This window comes from Rhinolophus hipposideros (assembly GCF_964194185.1).
Source record: "Rhinolophus hipposideros genome assembly, chromosome: 12".
Taxonomy (NCBI): Eukaryota; Metazoa; Chordata; class Mammalia; order Chiroptera; family Rhinolophidae; genus Rhinolophus; species Rhinolophus hipposideros.
In genome coordinates, this window is record NC_138058.1 from 27,280,083 (window position 1) to 27,305,139 (window position 25,057).

Here is a 25,057-nt window from a genome sequence, read left to right on the forward strand (position 1 = left end):
GGTCTCCTGTTTCTTTGGAAACAAGTAAAGGTTAAAGGAAAATGCCCATCTTAAAGAAACCCAAACCACTCCAGGGGCCCGTGGCAGGGTCGGGGCCTACTTACTGCCCTTGTTTTAGTCGTGGGCTGACAGAAGAATCGACATCCTGCTCAAAGATGTGATGCTCTTTGAATCACTAACTAGCATTCGATGTCTGTGACTAGAGAAAGGTAGCAGCAGCAGTCGCTATCAGCACCTTGATGAATTCACGATCTCTGTTTTGCAAGGGAAAACCCAAACGAAAACTTGGGTGCTCAGTCTGCCGTTCTAAGCCAACAGCAACAGCTATGTTTTCTGGGATGTTACCAGAAGCACACATATACCGTATTTCCCCGAAAATAAGACCGGGTCTTATGTTAATTTTTGCTCCCAAAGACGCATTAGGGCCTATTTTCAGGGGATGTCCTATTTTTTCATGTACAACCATCTACATTTATTCAAGTACAGTCATGCCATCTTCTTCTGGAACATCGTCATAACGTACTATATGTGTCCGTCTGGCTGACGATCTTAACTGGGGCTTATTTTCAGGGTAGGTCTTATTTTCGGGGAAACACGGTATATTTTCTCACTGCATACAGTTAAATTAAACTACATACTCTTATTTTTCCATTTGCATTGCAATGGTATCAATAAGAGTGTAGTTTAGATTACTTTTTAGTTCTTTAAAATCAATTTTCACATAAAAATATGCATGTGCCTATATTTATACACATCTCTCTATTTACGTACAATTGTCAAAGTCTTAAAGGCTGGGGTTTATCTTTGCCCATCCCCTCCCCCCAACAACCCTAATAGAAAGGTTTTTCATCTTGCTTTAAAAAAACAAAACAAACAAAAAACAAACCCAAAACAACCAAAAAAGACTGTATAGCTCATAAGTCAGGCTGGTGGCTCAGTGAATGAAAGGACAGATTGGCGAATCAGGGCTGCTGATTAGTCAGCCGCGTGGGGAGGTGGGATTAGCTGCCTTGGGCTGAGTTTGCTGGTCCTAAAGATTACAGTTTTGGTCAGAGAGAGGCCCATCTAGCATGCTGATTCAGTTTACCTTGAACTTTGAAAGTAATGTCTAACCCTGGTGTCAGTTTATCACAAGCGCATTAAAAATATAGCGATCTATCAAGTTCCACATTTCTATGCAAATTGAAAAGGACCAGACAAACAGTGCAAAGGTCAAATAATTACTGTTTTATATTGGGACAGTACATTTCATATTTCAACCAAAAGACAAAAATGCAGTTTAACTCAAAGGCACAACAATTAAAACACAGAAAATGGCAGCACCTCTCAGATGCCTTATTTCTAAATTAAACAAACAAATACACAGATTTTGTTCCCTTCCCTCCCCCAATGCAAGCCCACAAGCTTTTTCCCAAAGTCTTGAGTTCGATGCCATCCAGCATCTAGCATCATGAACTTGTGAGGCGCTTGAACGTAGCAATTAAACAAAATGCTCGAGAGGTCTAGAGAATGGCATTCGAAAGGGACCTCAAAGTGCAGATTTATCTTTTTCAAAAATGTTACAGGCTGAGCTGGCTCTTTGAACACTATCACTCTGCTTAAATTCAGGAAGCAGGCTTTAAAAATGCAAAAGGCATACAAGTTGTATTTCAGTGCAAATCTTCAGCTGGTAATTGGAAAAGATTCCAACAATAAAAAAATCCTTTGTGTCACCTGCCCCTCTCCCCGACCCAAAGCTGAAATGAAGGAAAAAATAAAAAACAGGACAAAACAAAAACAGAAGAATTATACCATATGACTCTGGGATCATTTAGTAATCCACTACTTCCAATTAAAATTTTTTTTTAATGCATTAAAGAATCATGAAAAAGAGAAACACACAAAAGCAATCTTGCTTTGTTTACACTGCTCCTCACATCTAGGATGAGCTTCCGTGTAGAGTGCATTTGAACATCTGGTTGTGTGGAAGGTGGGGTGTTGGAGGCGTGGTGAGGCCGTGGGGTGCTAGAGACCTCAGGCCAGAGGGGAGCACAGGGAGGCCGCCCGCTACTGGTTCAGCCGTTGAGCCCTTAGGTTGCAGTGCGTCTGTGGGTTTTAGGAATGTTCTCATCACTCTGTGACATACACTGTTTCAGCGTCACAGACTTTACAAATGGTTCAAATGCAATGAAAAAGATTTGCCAGAGGCTGAAGACACCAAGACCTCAAAAATATTAAGGGGAATGAACCAATTTGGTAGATACCTACATACAAAGTTTCTAGAACATCTATAAAAGCACAAAGTCATAAGAATTTGTTTTCCATTACATTAGTTTATATAAAATGAATAAATAGTATTTATAGATTTAATGTGTCTTATGTACATATACATGTGCTCTGTTTTAGCTTAAATAAAAATGCTACAAAGTGGGAGACCACTTAAGGGAGAAATCATAACCCAAAAGAAACATCAGCCTTTCACACTATCTACTATCTACCCAAAAGCCTCCATAAAGAAGTTTCTGGGTGTGTCCAAAAATAATCAGTAAGGAGAGGAATTCTAGTAACACTGTACCATCCCCTCCTGTTCACCTGCAACACAGAGTAGAAATGTGGACTTTTCCTTTCACTGGTGATGGACACTAGCTCAACTAGTGCCAAAGCTCAGTTATTGCTGAAAGTTCAATAGGAAAATAGATTAGAATTGGACCAAATGTCACTTATTCCGGGGGGGGGGGGGGAAGAGGCATAATCACTTTGTGTTAAGTGGGAAATGGAGATCTCATTTATCTCTGAGGTAGGAAAAAAAAAATGTTCCAGAGACAAGTAGCATAACAAACTTTGAGGGGCAATGGCCTTGGGGGTAGCCGTACACAGCGTGGTCCCAAGCACGTCGCACAAAAATAGATTGTACCGTTTTGTTTGTAAGAACAAACAATATTGGAACTTTTATCAGCTGTGCAACCCCAAAGACCTGCTCTCCAGGTGTCCATTTTAGAGTGAGAAATACTGCTCCCATCCACACGCAGGGAGGGGAAGGAGCTGGGGTGTGTGTTTGCTGGAGGTATTCTCGACTCCTCACGGGGGTGAGGTCCACGGTTAAGTGCTCTTAAATGCCGCTTTCAAGGCTTACTTTGGAGTTCTGAGACCGGGATCTCAGCTTTAGAAGTTTGTTTCCTTCAGTTTCCTAAGCACAAGACACACTCGTACATTTCTGCTAGGTGAGGAACACAGTAAGCCAGAGAACTTTAAGAAAGGTTTGGTAGGCTACATGGGGACAGTAAATAAGGGGGGGAAATTGCTGAGATGTGAAAGTTGCTTATTCGGTCTAAGAATTCTTGGGTGTTTCAAATTGATCGGAATGTACAGTCTCTCAGAGACAAATTTTTATGGAGAGAAAGAGAAACTAGTGGATGCAATCAGAAACCCACAATCCTAAGCACTTCCTTGAAAACGTTTACAAAGCTGATTTTGGTTAAGGTGGTACACTGAAGTTTACGTGCAAGGGAATTGTGGGCAGGTCCAATACACTACCTAATCAGATCCGACAGGGAGAACCATCCGGGGGGGCAGCCGAAGTGACCACTCTCTCTTATAGACCAAGACACGTCTTGTGATTGTCCTGGAGCTTGATTCTCTTGATGCTGGCGCTGGAGTAGCCCTCGTCACTGCCGAGGCTCTGCGTGCTACCCCGCTCGTCAGAATCACTCACGCTGCTGCTGCTCCAGTCCAACTCACCCGTGAGATAGTCTGTGCTTTCAACGTCCACATCGATTTCTTCTGTGGGAAGACAAGAGAGACGGTGGTGAAGGCACGCTTTAGAAAACTCAGGCTGAAAATCAAGGCCATTCCCGTGAAGCCCTGCTTTGGTGGCGGCTGCCTAACGGCTACCAGGAAAGAGAGCCTCGTTCCTGGAGGTCACACGACTCGACTTCTCTAAATCACAAGCAGGTTCTTAGTTCCCTCTCTGCTCTGCCGCTGGCAGGTGGGAGAGCAAAAGGGACGGGGCGGGTGGGGAAGGCGCAGGGAGAGGGCTCACCCCTGTCGGAGTCTGAGCGCTCGGAGGACACCGTGGAGCCGATGCTGTCCATCCGTATCCTCTCAATGCCCAGTTTCTCCAGCTGCCGCTTCAGGTGTCGCTGTTCTCGCTGAAGCTGGTCTATTTGGTGAATGGCTTTTCTGTCACAGTCTTCAAGTTTCTGCAAGTCAAAGGGGCAGTTAGTTGTTGGAGCTCACAGGCAGATTTCAAAATTGACAATGACCCGGCATCTTCCTCTCTAGCAGGGAAATGGGCCACTTTTCCTTAGAAGCCATCTGGGGTGTCACTTGTCTAGCTTCTCGCAGAGACAGGAAGCTGACTGGCCAGTGACTCCTGTCTTCGTCTAACGTTTTCAGCAGCCACAGGCTGTAAGTAGATGGACTGTCACAGGAATTCTAGGGTGAGCTGACACGCCAGCATCCTAGTACCCCTCAACTTTGATACTGAAAAGACTGCAGGCAGGAAGCCCCAACCTGGTCTCCTCGTCTGCAGTGATACCTGAATACCTGATCTCTGAAGTAGAGCGTGGCATGTGATGGGAGCTTAAGGAACAGACGTCCATTAGAGGCGTGCTGATTCACGTCCATGTCCCAATTACATAGGCACTTTTTTGTGTCATGCCAAATGTCAATTAACTTCTGTTTGTTAGCAGGAAATAACAATCCCTTTTGACGTCTGGATTCCAAATTGTTCAACATAAGAGCTTAGAAGACACATTTCCATAGATCACTTGATTTTACAAATCTGTCCTCTAGCTTCTCATATTCTTCAAATCATTAAGAAGTTTAATTTTGATTGTTTTGCTCTACACAGAGGTTTCTTCCCCTCCCCCCCGAGTTGTCATGTATTCAGGCTACTAACCATAATTAAAGTGACATTTGTCCAGTCATGACTATAAAAACATGCTGCACAGTGACTGGGGCCGTGGTTCTGAGGAGTCTGAATGTAACTCACTCACCCTCTGCCACCCCAGCTTTGTACTGACGCCAACTCTCTACCAGACCCTTGGAGGGGAGAGGCTGGAGACACAGGTGCGTACAAAAACCTGGTCCCCTCCCTCCCGGAGTCTACATTGTAAGAATGGAGACAACCAAGTAATCACATAAACCACTGTCAGATGTCAATTGTGACAAGTGGGGACAGGTGGGTAGAGAGGGAGGGAGGGGGAGAGAGAGAGAGATGGACCGACCCAGTAATAGCACCATCTGCAGCAGGAAGGAGGTCCCCAGGTCATGGCAGGTTTCCCTGAGCTAGTGACATCTGTGCTGAGCTCTGTAGGCTGGCAAGCAGTTAAGTAGGTGAAGAAAGGAGGGGAAAGCAGACCAACCAGCGGGAACACCATGTACAAAGGCCTGTGGTCAGAGAGCACAACTAGTGCTAGCGACGGTAAAAAGGGCTGGGGCAGAGAAGGCGGTGTAACAGCCCGAGGTGACGCTGTACACAGCTGAGGGCCAGGTCAGGCGGAGCCTGGGGCAGGCCTGGTGACAGGGAATGTCCTGCGCCTGAGCCACAGAGGAGTTCTAAGTAGGGTGCCACGTTGATTTGAGCTTTGGAGTGTTCTTGGGAAGCATGGCAATCAGCTCAGAGGCAGGCCTTGAGGAGTTTGTTATAGTAAATGATGGGGTGAAAATGGAAGGAGACAAGGCTGTGAAATATTTTGAAATATTTATGTCTCGGAGACGACTTAGACGTAGATGGCTGAGGAGCAAGAGCGAGCAAGGACAAGCCTTGTAACAAGAATGAGTTTCTGGCTTACACAGTCAGATGGACAGTTGGATGGAACACTTAACTTCTGGTGCCCGGGGGTAAGAGATACCCAGCTGGGGCTGGACGTGCTGGCTTTGGGACGCCCGTGATTCAGGACGGAGAGCTCAGAGGGAGGAGCATGCTGCAGATACACATTTGCTGTCGTCATAGCAGCAAACAAACCCGTACTGGACGAATAAAGATAAAAAGGCAGCGCAAGGGTACACTTACCTTTATGTGCAATTTGGCTTTTGTTAATAAACTCAGTGTAGTGTGTCGATTTGATTCGGGACCAAGTGGCACGAGCCCCTTCAACTTCTCCAGGCACAAGCGAAGATGGGCCCGTCTACAGAAACAAAATCACAGCAGCATTTGAGAATTTTACAGTGGGCCAGAGGGCACCCCTAAAGAACAAGTTCTAAAAGAGTTTGAAATTCTCCAGGTCCAGTGATGGCAGATGCCACCAATGACCTCTTGCCAAATAAACATCTTTTGAAACCAGACAACACTGATGAAAACCAAGCAGAAGCAAAATCCAGGATTCTCTACAGTTAAGTCTATTTATAAAACAGGTGTCAGGGTAGGGACTAATATCTGCTATTATTGGGCACATTTCTCAGGTTATCTCCAGGTTTCTGGGGAACGATGCAACCAAAGAGAACACATCCAAATTCAGAAAATAACCACATGCCGGGGGGAGGATCCGTTGAACACCACACTTCTCTTTCCCCATTCAGGACCACTAAATCACTATGACTGTTTCATTACTATAGATAGTATTTACACATATGAGTGACGTATGGGTATGGTTATTCATTACAGCTTTATTTGAAATAGCAAAAACTGAAATAACCCAACTGACCATCAGTAGGGAACTGGTTGAATAAATTGTGGTACCTCCATACAGTGGAGCACTGTGCAGCTATGAAAAGGAAATGAGAATGTGCTATGACGGAAGAACTCTCAGATACATTAAGTGGAGAAAAGCAAGATATCAAACTGTGCATATAACATGCTCTCTTTGGGTAAAACATGGAGGAAAAATTACCTGTATGCGTGTTTTTTGTATGGACATGACATGCAGAATGATACATAAGAAACTAGTCAGAATGCCTGGGTAGAGAGAAGTCTGGGAATAGTCTGCCTGGGACAAGGAAAGAGGGATAATTTTTACTAAATAATTTGTGATACTTTTTGGTTTTTCAACCATGTAAACTATTGCTATTCAAAAAGTTAAATGTATTTTTTTTAATTATGAAAAAGTACATCCTTGGTATTGCTACACTAACGAGCATGCTGAACAGCTGGAGATGATCCCACGCATGTTTAGAGGGCGGCAGAATGGCATGGTGGAAGGGAGAGTGGAGAGGGGCAAGGCTAGATGGGGCAGAAGCCACAGTGACCCACTGGAGAGACAGCCATTCATCACAGACTGACCAGAAGCACAAGAGGTCCTAATATTTTGGAAATTGAATAACACTGAAACCTTGGCTTTACTCCAGAACCTGGCAGATTCTATGAATGTGAGAAACAGCCAAGACTCCATGTGCTTGTTCCAGCCTACCACCTCCCGAAAGCCTCCACGGGCCATTCCAGCCGTGCTGACTCCTCCACGTTCTGAGGACTTGTCTGTCTACACTGTTCACCCGGAAGTTCACTGTTCGGCCCGAATCGTTGGGCAGTGTTACTCAGCCACTCACTGCAAACTCCTTAGCAGGCTGGGACTGCAGCTTCATCATTGCCGCGCTGCCAGAGCCTTCCCCTCCCACGTGCTTCACGCGCGCTGAATGGATGATGCCGTCTGGTCAACTAGACTTTAAGCTCCTCAAGGACAGAGTCCATCTCTACCATCTTTGCACCTTCAGCAGTACGCGGGGCCCTGCGCTTTTAGACACCCGGCCACCACCCACACACAATGACCTGGTGCACAGCTCCTGAAAGCCTGGGAGGCTACTGACGGCTGAACTGGGAGAAAACCTTACAGCTCAGTTTGTCCTTTTCCTCCCTGTTAAAAATTTTACTGTATTAACAAAAGTTGGGAACGCATACCAAAAGAAGAAAACTGCTTCCAGAAGCTTGAAGACAGGCCAATGTGTGTGGTACTGACCAAGGAAGTCAATTCACACCCTTCATATCAAGACTTCGGGGACGCTCTCCCCAAGGTGCATCTGACATGACACCCTCTGAGCTCCTGCCTCATCTGCTGCTGGGCCTCCTTTCTGGTCTGGGTCTTGACGGAGCTGCCTCCAAGGGCCCTTTAAATCCTGACAAGCTTGAGAGCAGCATTCAGTCCTGACCCAGGAAGATGTAATGGTACAAATGCCTTTCTATTTTATAAGACTTCACTCGCTCTGAAAACCTGTCCATGTGTTACGGTCACAGGCAAAGACTCGCATTAAAGGTTTGTTCCTCCCACTACTGCATGGCGGGGGTGGCGCGGGGTGGGGAGAAAAGGAGAGCTTGTGTGTAAGGTGTACTTGTTCACCTTGGATGATGATAATCTTCAAAGACAGTGATGGAAACAGGTCATGTTACTAAGCACACCATCAGAAAATACACCCAGTCACTTGTACAGTTATCCAACTTATTCCTTACTACAAAGTTTAGACTAGTTGTCAAGTTAGAAAACAAGCTCAGAAATTAAAATAAGATTTAGACATTTTTCAGCCTACTTATTATTTGCAAAGACGGCATGATTCAGAACAGTGTCCTATTAGTCTTTTTACTATGTGGGTTTATCTACAGATATGAGTATGTACATTTTTTAGGAAGTTTGTCTACTGGTAAAAATATAATAATAAAGTCATCTTTCCACGTATCGTCATTTCTAGTGACACAGGGAGTCCACCCCAGAAAGTATGATTTTCACTACCCAAATGTGGGTTTCCAAAGAACACTCCCAGTTGTGAAACTAGAAATAACCAATTTGACTACTAATATAACCAATAAATACTAAATAACTACTAAATGACTACTAATTCGATCTGAGGATAATACATGTTCCTTCAGTATTTTCTGGCCCCGTTCTATGAAAACAGGACTGAAGCTCTTTCTGGATTTCTGTAGCTTCCAGAGCCGCCTCTGTCCTTGGCAGTGCTTGCCTGACCTCCTCCAGCCTGATGGCTGCCCTGCCCACCTGCGCCCACCTGTCACCCGCCTGCAGACACCCCCGGGGCGGTGCCTGGGCCAACCACAGGGAGGGATGAGGTATATGGAGCAGGCTCAGTTCCATCACATAGTAGTGAAATTCAATTTCTGAACAGGATAACAAAGCAAACAGACCTCTATAGCGGCTCCCACTGAGGCCCGTCCCCCTGACACACACACACTTTCTGCCCCTGGCATCTGGGCTCCTCCAGCCAGGCCCGAGCACCCATGGCTCCCAGACCCCAAACAAGCACTTGTCTCAGTTCTCTCTCCTCAGTCCTGACCAGCCTCTTGCCACTGGCTCTGGTCTTCTAGGAGGGGCTGAGTGTCCCATTTTGAACCAGGTCTAGCTCCCCTTTGGGGAACTAGCAGGGCTTTGCCACAGATCTTCAACAGGAAGCCACTCAATACCTCCACCTGACGTCTCTGTGGGTCTCCTCCCCTTCCTATCGTCTTCAGACAGTCCCCCTGCCGCTGCCAAGAGCTGCCTTCCAGCTCCCCACCCCCAGAAAAGAGTTGTGCCAAATCCTGGCTCCCTCCTGCCCCCAACTGCCTCTTCTTTTTGCCCTGATCCAACTGCTTTGTACCTAGCTCATGAACTTTGACAATCTTCACCTGCTGACTCTTCAGAAATATCATTCATTATTCTGAATGGACTGATATACCTTTGGTCTACAGTAGCATAAAGAAACCAATCTTTGATCTGAGCTATAATCACTAATGCTCAGAATCAAGTGTGGCTGTAACTAAATTAGATAAACTATAGCTTCTCTTCAGTAAGTTTCTTTTTTAGTATCTCAAATTTTATTTTTGTTTTTCATACTTTTTCATTCTGAACCTGTCAATCACTATCCAACCAAATATTAGTATAGTGATTACTGACTAAGAGTAAAGGTTTAGGTTCCTGGCTTTGCCACTTACTCCCTGTGTGACCTTGAGCAAAATTTCTTTACTCCATGTAGTATCCATTTCCTCAGCAGCAGGAGGAGGGTGACAATACCTGGCTGAGAGGGCCACTGTGAGTATGAACTAAAACAAGGGAGGGAAGCCCCTGGGCCGGGTGAAGGCTCCATATATGGTAGCAGCTTTTCTGTTAGGCCTCGCTTCCTCTATAGAAGGATAATTACTGGGAGCAAACAGAGAACTATGGCACTGTAATATTCCTTTTAAATCAGTAGGGAACTCTGAGTGCCTCACTAGGTAAATAGAGGTTGTCTGAGAAAATCTAATTCACTAAACTCTTCCTTTAAAAACACACAAAACACTAGGTGTCTTTTGTCATTAAAAAAATTTCATGGAGAAATCCCACCTGAGGACAGAAGCTTCAACTCCTGCCCAGGAATTCCAGCCTGCCCTACGGATTTCAGATATGTCCAGCCATTCCTCAGTTATGTAAGCAAATTTCTTATAATAAATCTCTTTATATATATAAAAATTTTCATGGAAAATCTAATCCATATTCTATGGAGATACAGATCTTGCTTGTGCTAAAGGTACTATTTTTTACAATAAAAAATTAGCAAGGATTTTATAAAGTTATTGCATGCAAAAGGAGAGACTCCATGGCCATCCATATATGAGTACACAAGAGGGGACGAAGGGACTTCAGGGTTGGGAGTGTCTGAAATGCTCTGGGCCTTCCTTCTACATCTCTACTGCGATGGCCAAAGGAAAATAAAAACGGGCAGAAAGTATTGATCTTGGAAACCCAAGCTCATCTCTAGATGTCTATCCATATCCAGAGACCCTAAAATATCTCACGTTCAATAGTAAGAAAAAAGGATAGCACACTTACGAACAAACCTAAAACAGTTTGGGAAGGCTCTCTGAGAAGAAAATTACAAAATTACGCTGAGAGACGTACGAAAATTTGAGTAAACGGAAACAAAGCACTTTCCTAGATATGAACTCTCAAAGTAAAGATGTCAATGTTACCAAGCTTGTCTACACATTTAACATAATTCCAAGGGGGGAAAAAAATCCCAACAACTAATTTTAATGCTGGCAAATTAGCCTGAACTTCATCTAGAAGAATACATGTGTGAGAGACTGCCACATGTTTTTGAAAAAGAAGAATGAGGAGGAATGTGCTGTATTAGATATTAAATATGTTATAAAGATTCAATAATTAAAAACAGTATATATTAATAATAGCAATAGACAGACAAATCAAGTGGACAGAATAAAAAAACTCCCAGGAATTTAGCATATAAGGGAGATAACTGCAAATTCTTGGGGAAAAGAATGGATTACTCAGACAATGGCAGGGAAGTGGGGAGATTAACATTAAAAGAAATTCTAAATATAATAAAGATTGAAATATAGAATATATTTGGATGCCACGCAGTTCTGTTGTTACTTTTCCTTAACTCTAGTCAGCCACGAAGCGCAGAAAACTAAACATGCGAGTGAAGGAAGCCAGGAATGAAGAGGCTCGGGGCTGTGTGAGGCGCTGCCTGCCAGGGCTCTGGCACCGACGGGAGGCACCCAGGCCAACCGGCGTGTTCTCAGACAATTCCGAATGCTGCTCTTTCCATTTCTGCCTCCAGACTCAAGCTTCCTTGAATCTATCCATGTCTCTCAGGCCAGCAGGTTTATAGGTTGCGGAACAGATGCAATGCAGAGTAAGACGGTAGGTAGGCTGTACTATCTGCAGACAGTGCCCCTGAATTTACTGTGTTGCCCTTTAAGTTCTTCCTGACTTCGGTGTAGTCAAGACCGGGAAGGGTATCAAATCAGGTGTGCGCATGTGTGTGTCTGTGTTGTGAGGGAGGCATTGTTAACAGAGATTACCCTTCTTTATTGAAGGGGTGACCGAATGCTCTCCTCAGATTTTCCAAGTGAAAAAAAGACACAAAAAAGAATTACCAGATCAGGGCAGAGTGAACAGGATGGCAGCCAGTGAAGAGGGTAGATAAGTAATTAGGTTCACAGGTGGAAATCTTGAAACATATACTTGGCTCATTCATTTATTCCGCTAACATCTCTCAAAGGATTACTATGCACTGCTACCTTCCTACCTACGTGCAGGGGATGTAATGTTGAGTAAGACCAAGTCCCTGCCTTGGGGGTACTTAACATCCAGTTGGAGTAATCAAACATGTAAGCAAATTATTGCAGAATTATTTATCTGAGCGATCTTCAGACCATTACAAATATCAACTCCCACCGAAAGTTCCAGAATGAGCTCCCCTTTGCCCTCTAACAAACATATTCCTTCATTTCCCTCACCCACATCTTGTTTGACTTACCTTCTCCATAAAGGCTGTCAAGCTTTCATAGTCGCTCATAAGCTTTTTTCTTTTTCAAATAGATCACATTTATGTATTCATGCATTCGTGTGCTGCAATTCTCCTATGTACCTAATTGTTCTGTTTCTTTCATTACCAAATAATAGAAGACACCAAGTCTTCTATTTTATGTTAACCCATTAGCCTAAAAACAATAATGCATCTGCAGATGCTGACCTAGGAATAGAATCTGGTATCTTTTGTAATTTATTCCTTCTCTTTGAGGAAAACCCTACTTAACGAACATGACACACTGGACCTCACCGTGTACTAGTTTTCTTTAAAATTGGGACTAAGATTATTAACCAAAGAAGAATCTATCTTTGTGTGGACACAGACTTAGCCAATTATATAGCTTCATAAATCCTATAGCATAACTGGAGGTGAATAAAAATAATTTCAGATATGGGTTTGTGTGAAATGTATAGTGAGAAAAAGAAGTTATTTAGTACAAAGTTAAGAAGAAACAAATCTTAAGGGGTCAAAAATTACTTCCTAAAAGTGATTATAGGTCACAAGAGAGTCTAACCTTCTCTAGATTTTGGGTTGAGGACAAAGCCTTACTGGGTTAAACAAAAAATCCAGATGAGGGCTACAAGTCATGCTTTGGGTGGAAAAAGTACTCTCCTCCTTTTTGTAAAATGACCCCTCTATAAAAAATTGTCAAATGCATTATTATTACCAACTTAATTAAAATTTGGGGAGGTTTTAAGGAGTTCTCAAAATTGTGATTAGTAATCTCTGTAAAAAACATGAAGGTCGTTCCATACTCGTATGCTAGCTGCATGGGAATATGGCCGTCAGTGAACAAGGCAGCAATTCCTTGTGGCTACCTTTTGAAGTTATAAAATCACTTCTCTATTAAAAGGATGAAATATATATCTCACTAAGATTTTCCTTCTAGAGTCCCATTTAAAAAAATACAAAATATATATGATAATTAGTACTTGCTAGCTCTGTCTCACCCTTAGACTATTACTGTTATGACAAAAAATCAGGGAGTGCTCCCAATGCTCCAGGTGGGGGATTGGGAATTGGTCGAATAACCAGCATAATCTTTTCTCCAAGTTTTTCCAAGGGCAAATGCCATCTACCCAAGAGGTATATAGTTTAGGAAAGCTGGATTCTAGTGGTGCAAGTCGAGTGCTGCTCTACCCCATGAAGACAGACCAGATTTGCACACTGATACTTGTGTCCTTCCTTTGTAATACCCAGCCCTCATGTGGCAACAAAGCCATGTGGGTTTGTTACAACATCCTACAGTGAAATCTGAATGTGGTCAAGGGAGTTCAGAAGCAGTAAGTGTGGTGCAATGCATAGCACAACAGGCTCTATGCAAAAGTCAGGCCCCTACCCCTTTGATATAAGGAGCTTGGCCATTTGAAAAGCCAAAAACCCAAAAGAGAGAACTATAGGAACCTGCAACAAATTAGAATATCCTGCCAGAAGAGAGATCTGACTAAAATGGTTTCACGTGCCGGACCAGATGCCACCGAAATACTGTGTCATATCCTCAGAGGGGAGTCCTGATGAACACCAATTATTCAGAATCTCTAAAGTGCCACCAAATGAAAATAACAGCTTAGATCAGGGGGCTGAGACCTCCTCACAAAGCCCACACAAAAATCTTTTGTCATGGTGTTCAGAAGACTCTGGCAGAGGTCATCTCTCTAGACCAGCTGTCTAATTCCAGGAAGACCTGCACATAAGCCATTTCAGAAAAATGAGTGGCTGCTATTAAAGGAGATACTAGAGCCTTCTTTTGAAAGAAGAGTCCATTCTAGCACCTGACCCCTGACGCACTGGCTGCAGTTTCTACGCATCCACTCATCTCCATTTGCTGAAGGGCTTATTGAAAGGCATTCAAACCAGAGGAATTCCATCTAAGAGAAGGCAACAGAATTATCACCAATAAAGGGCATACAACAAAAACAAAAGATTTCCTATGTTCCAATAATAATAACTTAGTAATTAACAATGAGAAACCAGTGGTAATTAAAAATATATAAACCCAAGAATACCTTTTACAATAAATGTGCAAGATCTACATGGAAACACTACAAGACAGAAAGAGCTGAATGAAGACACACACCAAATCCTGGATGGAAAGATCTAATATATAAATAGAAACTTTTTAAGGTTAATTTATATTGGAATTATTTAATTTTGATTTTGAAAATCCCCAAAAAACTTTGGGGATGGGGAATTGGATTGATTACAAAAATCATCAGGAAACATAAATTGATGAAAGTAGCTAAGACCATGGTAAAATGAGAAAAGTAGGGTGGAAGAGTAGAGATTTGCTTTACTAGATCCTGAAGTGCATGATAAAACGTAACTGATTAAAAGAGGAAGACTAGATGGATTGGCGAAAAAGAACAAGTCTAGAAACAGACTCAGCCATAAACAAGAATTTAGTATACAATAGATGCAGCATCTTCAGTGAGAGAAGACTGATTCTGTAAAGATAAATGATAAATTTAACAAGTTATGTGATACACAAAGGGTCAATCTCTTTCCTATACTATATCCTTTGTATTATAGAATCTTTTCAAAAGAAAGAAAAAGATAGTAGAAAACTGGGCAAAGTTTTAACAGGCAACTGTCTCTCACACACACCAAGATATGAAAATTGTTAAACTGTACTAGTAAGAAATACAAATCAAAACAAGTTGTCTCTGTGTTTTTGTTTTTTACTTATCGAATTCATAAAAGTCTTAAATTATAAACTTGTGAAGGTACAAGGAAAATATAGCCTATAACCTGCCTTGTGGGTCAATATCAAAACCCAAAACAAGGTGTATACCATTAATTCCACAACTATAAATTTACCTTAAAGAAATAATTATGATGTTGGACAGAGATTTATCTCCAAGGTAGATTAAGTTCATATTAGCGAAATACTGGGGAGAACCTAAAACAGGGTATTGGTTGTATGAGTTATGGCACATCCCTATGATGTAATACTGGCCATTCACTAACAGTAATGTTAGAAAAGGAGATTTAATGATACTGGAAAACATTCATAATGTAGCTTAAAAAGAAGATGCAAATTATTTACTATATGATCCCATATTGATTTTTAAAAAGTCTTCACAAAAGTCTAGGTGGCTATAGAACTTAGGACTGTTAGCAGTTGTTCCTGCTGCAAGGTCTTTTACAGGTGATTTTTATATTCCTTGTGCTTTTCTGAACTTTCCAATTTTCTACACTAAACTATATTTTTAAAGTTGTTTTCCAAAAATAATTGGAAAGAGACAATTCAAAATTCCATTGGCTTCCTCTGGCTGCTAAAATTATGGATGATTTATTTTTTGTATGATTTTCTGTATTTCTCAAAATTTTCTACAAGATTAGTTTTTTAAAAAAGAAATACACCACACACACACCAAGGGTGTTTCCATAGGAGGCTAGACCCATAAAATTAGTTAAAATGCAGAGAAGCCTAGGCCAATGGCTGACTCTGATATCGACGGTGATACTACACCCAGCCACCCCAGGGGCCAGGTCATTATTGGGCTCTGTACTACCAGCACCCACTACATGCATCGTGGGTGGTCACGGAGACCAAGTCTACTAAATGGAAAATACCACTGCCGCCACCAGCACCTCCCACTTCCACCATTCTCGAAGTCTTTTCTCTTCCCACCAATGCCAAGATTATTTAAACGGTGGAGTCCCATGAACATCAATTATTCAGAATCTCTAAAATGCCACAGAAGAGGTTTCTGTGTAAAAAAAGTATAATCAACTTCGCAATATCAAAGAGAAAAAAAAATTCCCACTGTTAGAACTTCTTTTCCTAAGTTGCTACTTTTTGTTTTTTTTTTGAGAGCCATGCCAATCTTTTTTACGTGATGTTAAGGTGAAAAATGGCTAAGATGGAGTAGCATTTAGCAAAGCAGTATTGTTTTATGGCATTCAGGTCCTAAAACCAGGGAGACTACAAGAGCAGCTGTTCAACTGACCTCAAAACCCTAAAATCTTAAGTACCCACACTAATAATGGAGAAGAACCTGACAACTTTAATTTCCTCCCCTGAATGGTAGCAACCAATGCTTTGTTAAATGAAGTAAATTTGAGTCCTTACTTCCTTCTCTTCTGTTCACATGCTGTAGACTAGAGAAAGAATTATCAAGACCTTAGAAGACCAAATTCCAAACAACAAAGGACAATAAGGAAACTAGATAAGTTAACCCTTCAACAAGCAAAACTTGACTAGTCATACAGAAGCAGTCGGAGTTATAAGCAGCTTGCCCAGTGGCGACTTCAAGTCCAGTTTTCTACAATCGTGGCCTCCAGAGCCCCTGTGCCTCCCACAGTCTCAGAGGTTAGTATGTTCACTGAAACTGTCTCTGTGCCTTTCTCACTAGACAAACTGTATTTCTCTAAGATGGGCTCCACGCTGATTGGATACCCCAGTGTGAACTCATTGAATACCTAGTGCTGAGCCAAGGTCTCAGGACACTGTGGGAAGAAAATAAACATCTTTGAACTGCTCCAATAAATGATAAAATCGACATTCTGCGGCATTCCCTCAGAGGTGAAAGGCACAAACCTGTGGTAAGCCTAAGAGCCCTCACCTGAAAGGACGACATTTTAATAATGAAAATAAACGCCTAAGTCAATGTTAGAGGGGAGAAGGAGAACTAGAAGACTTTTCAGCAGAAAAATTCCCAGTGTACCCAGTTTACCCCAAACGCAGGAAGATGGGAGAGGGTCTAAACATGAAAAAGAGAAGCCACATCTTGCTCCCTTTCCACCGTAAGGAGAGATACTTCTGAGTTTCCAGTTCATGATATATACATTCCTAAAGCATACTGGAAGCTCCGACTTCACACAGACAGTCACCATCACAGAGAAATTAAAAGGGAAGAGGAGATGGGGAGAAGCACGCGTGCAGGGAGGCACACTCACTGTCTCACTGTCTCTGTCTCTGTCTCTCATTCAATCAATTCCACGGTGGAGGAATGCTGCCTGGTCACCTACTTCTAAGATTCACCTTCCTAGGAAGGGTCTGGTCTGCCCTTTCACTGACAGGTCCTGCAGATCGTGACTCGCAGAGGAGGGCTTGCATGGTACAACCACATATATTTACAGGGCCATATTACACATCATCTTCTCGTTCATGCAGGGCACCAAGAAAGCCATTCAATCTGGATGGCAGCCCGTATTTCAAACTGAAGGGAGTTCAGAGACCAGAATGAGGCTTGTTCAGTAGCTTTCAGCCCTGGCTGCACGTGAGACTCACCTGGGGAGATTTAAAAAAAAAAGGGGGGGGCCAGCCCGGTGGATCAGGCGGTTGGAGCTCTGTGCTCCTAACACTGAAGGCTTCTGGTTCGATTCCCACATGGGTGAGTGGGCTCTCAACCACAAGGTTGCTGGTTCGACTCCCACAAGGGATGGTGGGCTGCGCCCCCTACAACTAATAATGGCAACTGGAGCTGAGCTGCGCCCTACATAACTAAGATTGAAAGGACAACACTATAAAGTCCTGTTCCCCTTCCCCAATAAGATCTTTAAAATAAAAAAATTAAATAAAAAATTAAAAAAATTCTAGGGCAGAATCTCAACCCAAACCAATTAGATCAGAATTGCTAGGGGTGAGGTGCGGGTATTGTGTGTGTGTGTGTGTGTGTGTGTGTGTGTGTGTGTGTGTGTTTAATGCTCCACAAAGAATTATCATTATTTTTGTTTTCAGCATGGTAAAAGCAAGTGGTTATGTTTTTTGGGGGGTACAAAGTCTTTACTAGAGATAGATTTGCTTTAAAATATTCCATGGAGCGAGGTGGTTTTAATTATAATTATACAAGATTGGCAAATGTTGATAATCGTTGAAGCTGGGTGATGGATACATAGGATATGATTACATTATTCACTCTACTTTTGTATATTTGAAAAAATTCTATAATAAAAAGTTATTTTATAAAATCAGCAGAAATAAAATTTGTTCTCTTCTTCCTGAATGTATTAATGTATACATATAATGTATTTACCGTTAAAAATATTTTTAAATAACATTACAATAAAAACTTTGCAAGTAATTCTAATGTGCAACCAGAGTTGAGAACCACCACAGGCTACATCATTGAAGGTGGGGCAAACTTGATTTGGAAAATAAAACTTTAAATAAGCAGCAAGAGGCAATCCAGGTGAGAGAAGTCAGCCAGCTCAGGCTTGCAACAAGATGGAGCCCAGTGAGGATGGCAGGCCCATTTCTGCTATGCATATATTTGCCTGAATTTTGAGAATCTTTATTCACAAGTAAATTGTAAACATACACACAGGTATGTGTATGTCTATATATCTGTGTACGTACGTGATTTAAGACAGCACTGCCAATTATATTCAGTAGCATGTAATTTTTTTAAAACACCATTTGTGGAAACACTAGCTAGGCCCTTATATGCTCTGGCTTGTGGAATGGTCACACTGAAAGGGATTCCCTCAGGCTACAGGGGTGAGGCTGGGGGAGTGGTCTTTGGAACTGGTCAGCCCCTCATCTACCTAAGTGATTTCCGCTTAGAGGGCCCAGAGTGAACTCTTAAATCAGGTGCTACTTGTGGGAGGAATCAAGAGGAACAAAAGTCTCATCTTAAAGAATAGAAAATGTATCAAAGCTCCCCCATTACAGCCCCCAAATCCCCAACTCACCTATTCTTCTCCATTTCATTGTGAGTTGATCTGAAAGAGGGAACAATATGAAAAAAGATTATTTTCATTTTTGTCTTAAAGGACTACTTCAACATCAACAAAATTATTTTAACTTCTTTATTTCCAAAGTTGGTAGGAGAGAAGACAGAGAAAGAGAAAAAAAAAAAAACCTCAGTGGGCTCTACTAAAGAAATTAGTCCCTTTAGGGAGTTACATAAATGTAAATATCTAAAATAGAGTTCAAGGAGAAGTGACAAACTCAGAGGCATGCATTCCCTAGTGGAAAATCCATTTTAAGAAAGGAAGTAAAAGGGGTCTATTTATACAAAGAGAAAAACAGCTGCACAGTGCGATGTGAATTTGGGTTATATAATTCCACAAAGCTTTCTTTAGGCTGAGGGTACAACAATGCAGGTGGCACCCCCACCCCAGCTCTGCAGCTTTTTCTAGGTGCAGTAGCCACCTAAATTGTATGCTAAGTTGTTTGACTACAGGATTCTTTTAAATGGATGAAAATAACCCCTCAATCTTTCTACTCCCTGAAGTAACAAATTTATCATGTACAACCTCCTGAAAGATGCTACTATTGAATAGCTACCCAACGATTTTAGGAAGGGGCTTCAAAACTCAGCTTAGCATAAAGATGATAGACTGGTTAAAGCAGCAGTTACGGTGAAATTGAAGTCCAGCTTTGCCAGCTGGAGTCCAGCTGGTACTGTGGAAGAAATAAAATTTTGTACCATCCTGTCCTTGGTTAACCCCTCTGTAAAATGGGAATAAAACTTATTGCCAATTATCTTCTCAACAAGCGTGGATCAATGAGGTGATCAATGAGGTAGCAACTGTAAAAGTGATTAGAGAGCCTTGGATGAAAGCTGTGGTGGACGTGAAATCATATTAGTGTGTTTATAGCTGTCCTTGAATATAAAGTCTGGTCTCAGAATTTATGAACAGGTTTCCACAAAAGTCACAAGAAGTCAGTTAATGTGGCCACGTCAGTGTCTTCCTCACATAATACTTCCCTGACTAGTTATAAACTTGAGGACCCCCTAGTGTCCCCAATGTTATAAAGAAACTGAATCTTGACCTTATGGAGATTCTCTGCAGTCTAACCAGTTCAGGAGATTTTGCCCATTCAGGCTATGAATTCTGTGGGGCCGTAATCAGAATCTACTGGGCCCTGGAGATAAACGGAGGATCAGTACTTCCATGAATGCTCAGCCACTCAGTTTCATCTGAGGGGCAACCACCAAGTTCACTCACACCAGAGATTAGAGGCGGGTGAGTGAGATTTCCCACTCTGGCACTAAAACTACTCTTCCCCGAGGCTCTTGGGATACCAAGTTTTATTCATGAGGAAAAACAAGAAAATAATAACAATATTTTCAGTTTTAGAATATTTGTTTCCTAGATGAAGGATATGTGAACCTTCAAATAGGTTAACTTAAAAGCTTTAAGTTGATTCACTTGCTTATCCCTCAGCATTCTCCAGTCATGTTTTTCTGAAGGTTTACTTCCTTCAGTGGCTAGCAGGATATCACAGGTAACAAGATTCTGGTCTGCAAGTGCAAACCTTTGGCTTTAAAGCACGTGGCATTTCAGTTTTAACAGGGAATAACAAGTTCAAAGTCTGACAGATTTTTTAAATGGATGAAAGTATACGACAACAGCTGGTCACGATTTCCCTGTAGACAAGGACCATCCTCAGAAGGTGGAGGAGGAGAGGAGGGTGGATATTTGAAAAGAACATGGTCGCTGATTAGAGAAAATAACAGCACACAGGGCACTCTTACCAAAAATTTTTGCATTCTTTGAAAATACATGTAAAAAATTTCTGAGTCTTCAAGATAAACTTTTAAACAAATTCCATAGGAAGCACAACTCCTTCCTAGCTTTGAACAGAATTCTAGAAACTTCAGATCTTATTTGATTACTTAAGGGTATTGAACACATGGTGATTTTTACAAGGGGACTTGTAACTAATGGCTTGGGCATTACCGAGGTGCATTTGGTTTACTGAAACTGAGTTTGTGTTTAATAAAAAGCAGACCTTTCAAAAGCAGACTGATCATTTCGAAAAACGATCAGTTCAGAGACTTCCTGCCAACTCTGTTGATGGGTCAACATTTATATTTTTAATTAAAGCATTACAAAAATCCATAGATACCTTTTGTCAAAATTATTTTCCATGTGACTACTGAAAAGATTTGATAATTCTGCAATCACTAATGAAGGTCAAATGTCACAATTTAAAATATATATTCTAACTAAAAGATAACAAGCCAAACTGCAGAGTATCTGAGAATGGGTTCAAAAAGACTCCCCATGTCAGGTCACCTATATAGCCACTGTCTCAGAAAAGAAATGGGTGGCAAGTCCTGAACTTCCTCTTTCACATGAGTGCCAAAGCCTGCTTTAACAAGCTAACGGAACATAATTTTTAAAACTCTGGATTTTAATTCTAAATATTTAGTAACTGATTTCAAAAATCAGTAGGAAAGAGAAAAAAAGATTCCATCTCCTTGTATTCCAGTTGTTCTGTGGATGATTCCAAACCAACCAATGTTCACAATTTCATTTGTTTTTGTTGTTTTTTTTAAACAAGCAACTAGAAAAATTTAAGACCTGCATTTCCAGTTCCAAGGAAGTTTGATATTATGGCTAAACTTTATTTTTTATTGTCCAAGGAAAAGTACCCTCCGGACTCTATATGCAAAGAGAACAGCATTTCCACCTGAATTAACAAGAATAAACTGTTATCCAATGGTTACGTAAACCAGCAGCAATCCTGACCATACATAGCCTTAGACATAAGTCTAATTCAAATCAAGGGATCTTACTGCATTCCCTGGGGAGATGTCTCATTGCTCAGGTAGGGGTCATTCCAAACAGGTCATAAAGGATGTGATCACATTTAAACAAAACAACCGGTTCTTGCTTCAAATGATTGCTTGGTGCCAACTCCAGGTTTAATCATGGTCTCTTAAGAAAATGGTCTGACTGAAAATATTATACTAATTCATTATTAGTCAAGAATATGGACAACTGTGACAGCCTCTTGTTTCAAACCATGGAAAGCACACCAAACCCATTAACAGAATAGAGCTTTTCAAAAAAACAGGAGATGCAGCCATTTTTTTTCAGGAATAATGCTTCGTATTAAACAGAAGAGAAAGAATATGTTTCTTGGCTTATAATTCTCAACTACCATTATTTTTCTTTCTTAATCACCTTCTGAGACCAAGCCACTCACTTCTCTTCAACAACATCCTCTTTTTTTCCTTTCCCTACCACTGAACACCTCCGAACAACTTTCCTGTGAAACTTAGGAAAAAACAAAGTGCTAAGGATTAAGCCTGGTCTATTAATGAGGACAATTCCTCTCAAATCATGAGTGAACAAGAATAAAAGCAATAAATGGACTACACTTTTTCAGAAAAATAAACCAAAAGGCTTCAAAGTTCTTCCAAACAAAATTTTAAAAATTAATTCTGAAACAAAATGCAACACAGCTAAATTGTTTTATACTATTGCATAATCCAAGTCAGTATAAACATCATTCTTAAAGGCTCATAGTACCAATGCACAGGTCTATTGGAACCACCTCAGGTAATGCTAAAGATGGGAGGGAATGGAAAAACCACCAGGAAATTAATTACCAGGTTCATTCTTCAGGTGCCTTCCTATTCAAGAGCTCAGCACATGTGTGCTCCTTACATCCTGTGGTTCTAACAACACTAAGGACAACAGAGTGAATCAAAGAAGAGGCAGCAAGAACAAGTGAGTGGTAGGTTTAAGTAGTAGCCTTCTGGTTTTTAGTGGTCTGTATTACACCCCAGAGACTAACCAAATGCAGTTACTTGCAGGCTGTTATTCATAAGGATGGGAAAGGGATAAGGATTCTAAGTCAGTGATGAAAATGTCAATAATTTTTATTGGAATGAAAGGTATAATTGAATGGATCTAATAAAACAGATTTCCTAGCTAACTTACATTTTAAGAGAAAAGAGGGGGAAAAAGGGCAACGGCATTAATGGAGGAGTCATATGTACCAGGAACTATGTTCAGGGCGTTAATATATGATTTCACTGACCATTAACCAAATAAAACCTGTGAACCTTACCAGGAAGTAAGAACTGTAAGGTTAACATAAAAGAGTTGTGACATATTAATATTTTAATATTACATGTTCCTCCATCACCAAAAGGGCAGATTTTAACCTGGCTCATTCCTCTTTGCCATTATAAATAGATATGACAAATTAGATGATCAAACCACTATATTTAATTTACATGTCAAATATGAAATCCTACCACCTATGCCAAGTCAAATACTTTAACATGTTTATACAATTTTCACTATGAAAAGTAAAAGAAATGGATATTATCCATTTCTGGATAATATCCATTTCTCTTCTTTTCAATCTCCTTAACCAAATCAGAAGGGCTGCCTCCTCCAGTGGCTTAGAACCTTGTGTGCATTACTGAATCATGATCGCTCCTTAATTTACTGGGTTATAATCACAACAGGTAACTCTCATTCTGCAGTTTGTGTCATCTGCAGTATAATCAAAAAGGGAAAGAGAAATGTTTACCAAATTACCTGCTACTGCTGTTATTCTTCTTGGATTTGTTCCTCCGTTTTAAGGCACCTCTGTCCTTGTTGTTGTATGGTAACATGGAGGCATAACCATGTTCAGCTTCTAGAAAACCGGAGGATCCAGTTAATGAATGAGCCTAGGACATCCAATACTCTCTCCCCTCCACAGTATTTCCTTTTAAAAATTTACTTATTTTTCATTAAAAGACTATTGTGGAAATAATTAAATGGAGCAAGGTGGAATTCTTAGAACAATAATTGTTTTTTAAATTGTGTGAACACCCTCAGTTCGGAGCAGGTGGAAGGAGCATTCCAGCTGCTCATTGTTGAGAAACACCCAGCAAGTGGCTCAGCGCAAGGAGCCTGGGTTTCCCATTGGCAACGTCCAGCAGGTGTGTTAAGTGGGAGCAGCCTCAGGCCAAGATGCGGGGCAAACACCGTGAGCGGGGGGTGGGAGGACAGGGAGGCGCTGCTCCTCTGGCTGGGAGACCGGGCGCCAGGCCCACCTGGGGGCCGGATGGGACCAGCCCGGTGAGGTAAACCAGGGGCCTGGTTGAGGGGGCCCCGGGCACCCCTCTCGACGCATTGGGGTGGGGGCGACACTCGGGACCCCGGGGTGCAGCGGCCCCCTTTCTACCTCCATTCATTGCCTTTGGGGCAGCGGGCGGCCTCCCTTCGGACCCCGCGTGGGGAGAGCTGGAGGGGTTGGGAGCGCTCGCGGTCCCGCTCTCCGCGCCTCCAACCACCCCCGGAGCGGCCGGGAGATCGGACCCGCAGCGGGGCCCCTGAGAGACCCCCGGCCCCTGCTCGGGTCGGACTCCTCCCGTCCCCGTGCACCTCTCTCCCGCCGCTCCAGGTAGTCGGCCGCCTCCAGCAGCATCTGGATGTTCATCCGAACCGCCGCCGCCATTCTGCACCGGGGGCCGGAGCCACGGGACCAACCCCCACTGCCCACGGGCTCGCCGCCGCCGCCGGACACCCGCGCCCCGCTGTGGACCCGGCAGAACAGGGTTGAGACAGCTTCTCTGGCGATCACGCTCGCAGGAAGGGGGAGGGGGCTGGTGAGCTGGGCACCGTCAACACCGTGACAGAACCCAGAGAAGAGCAGCAGCCACCACCGCCGCGGAGTGTTTATCCCGACTCACCATCCCCCCGCCCCCAGTCCCTTCTCTTGACAGGCCCGTTTCGGCTGCGTTCCTCATTGGACACCCCAAAGACTGCCCCGCCCCTGGCCTTGTCCGATTGGGGAGGGCATTACGGCCCCGCCCCCTGGAGTCCGCTCCTCTCGCTGGTAGGTCGAGCTTGACAAGGCCCAGGCTCCACCTCCCCTTTCCAATTGGTGACAGAATTCGCAACTCCGCCTCGTGCTCCTTCCCTGTTTTCCATTGGTTCTATACCGACAACCGGGCCCCCTTTTGCTTTGTTAGTATTGGCCAAGAGCTACAGAAAGCAAGCCACTTCGCCAGTCTCCCATTGGTGAAGCATTCCGAAACCTCCCAGCTACGATGACATCACCCTTCTCCAGGCCCAGCGATCTCTGAGTGGCTGGTGGTCAGCAGCCAGGCTACTCCTCCCGGGAGCTGGCTTCAGCTGGCAGGGCGAC

General features: G+C 42.6%; 1 protein-coding gene across 2 annotated transcripts; it reads right to left on the reverse strand.

The window, feature by feature from the left end:
• Positions 1 to 1,205: 1,205 nt before the first annotated feature.
• Positions 1,206 to 24,606, reverse strand: MXD1 (MAX dimerization protein 1). Of its 2 annotated transcripts, XR_013994592.1 has the most exons (7): positions 24,292 to 24,602; positions 23,458 to 23,557; positions 18,856 to 18,885; positions 5,996 to 6,110; positions 4,019 to 4,178; positions 3,514 to 3,759; positions 2,572 to 2,653 (listed from the first exon to the last, which is right to left on the reverse strand). XR_013994592.1 is itself a non-coding variant. In XM_081068063.1 (6 exons), exons 1-6 carry the CDS (start codon positions 24,362 to 24,364, stop codon positions 3,572 to 3,574), a joined length of 666 nt encoding a protein of 221 aa, XP_080924189.1. In that variant the 5' UTR covers positions 24,365 to 24,606; the 3' UTR covers positions 1,206 to 3,571. The 2 variants fall into 2 exon arrangements, 1 of the variants encoding a protein (XP_080924189.1); XM_081068063.1 differs by having other exon boundaries at positions 1,206 to 3,759; positions 24,292 to 24,606.
• Between the last annotated feature and the right edge of the window lie 451 nt (positions 24,607 to 25,057).

Coding starts and splice junctions, on each gene's coding strand:
- MXD1 (XM_081068063.1), bottom strand. CDS start 24,364: ATGGCGGCGGCGGTTCGGATGAACATCCAGATGCTGCTGGAGGCGGCC. Junction 23,558..24,291: donor CCTGGAGCGGCGGGAGAGAG/GTGCACGGGGAC, acceptor CCGGTTTTCTAG/AAGCTGAACATGGTTATGCC. Junction 3,760..4,018: donor GCGCTCAGACTCCGACAGGG/GTGAGCCCTCTC, acceptor GTCTTCCCACAG/AAGAAATCGATGTGGACGTT.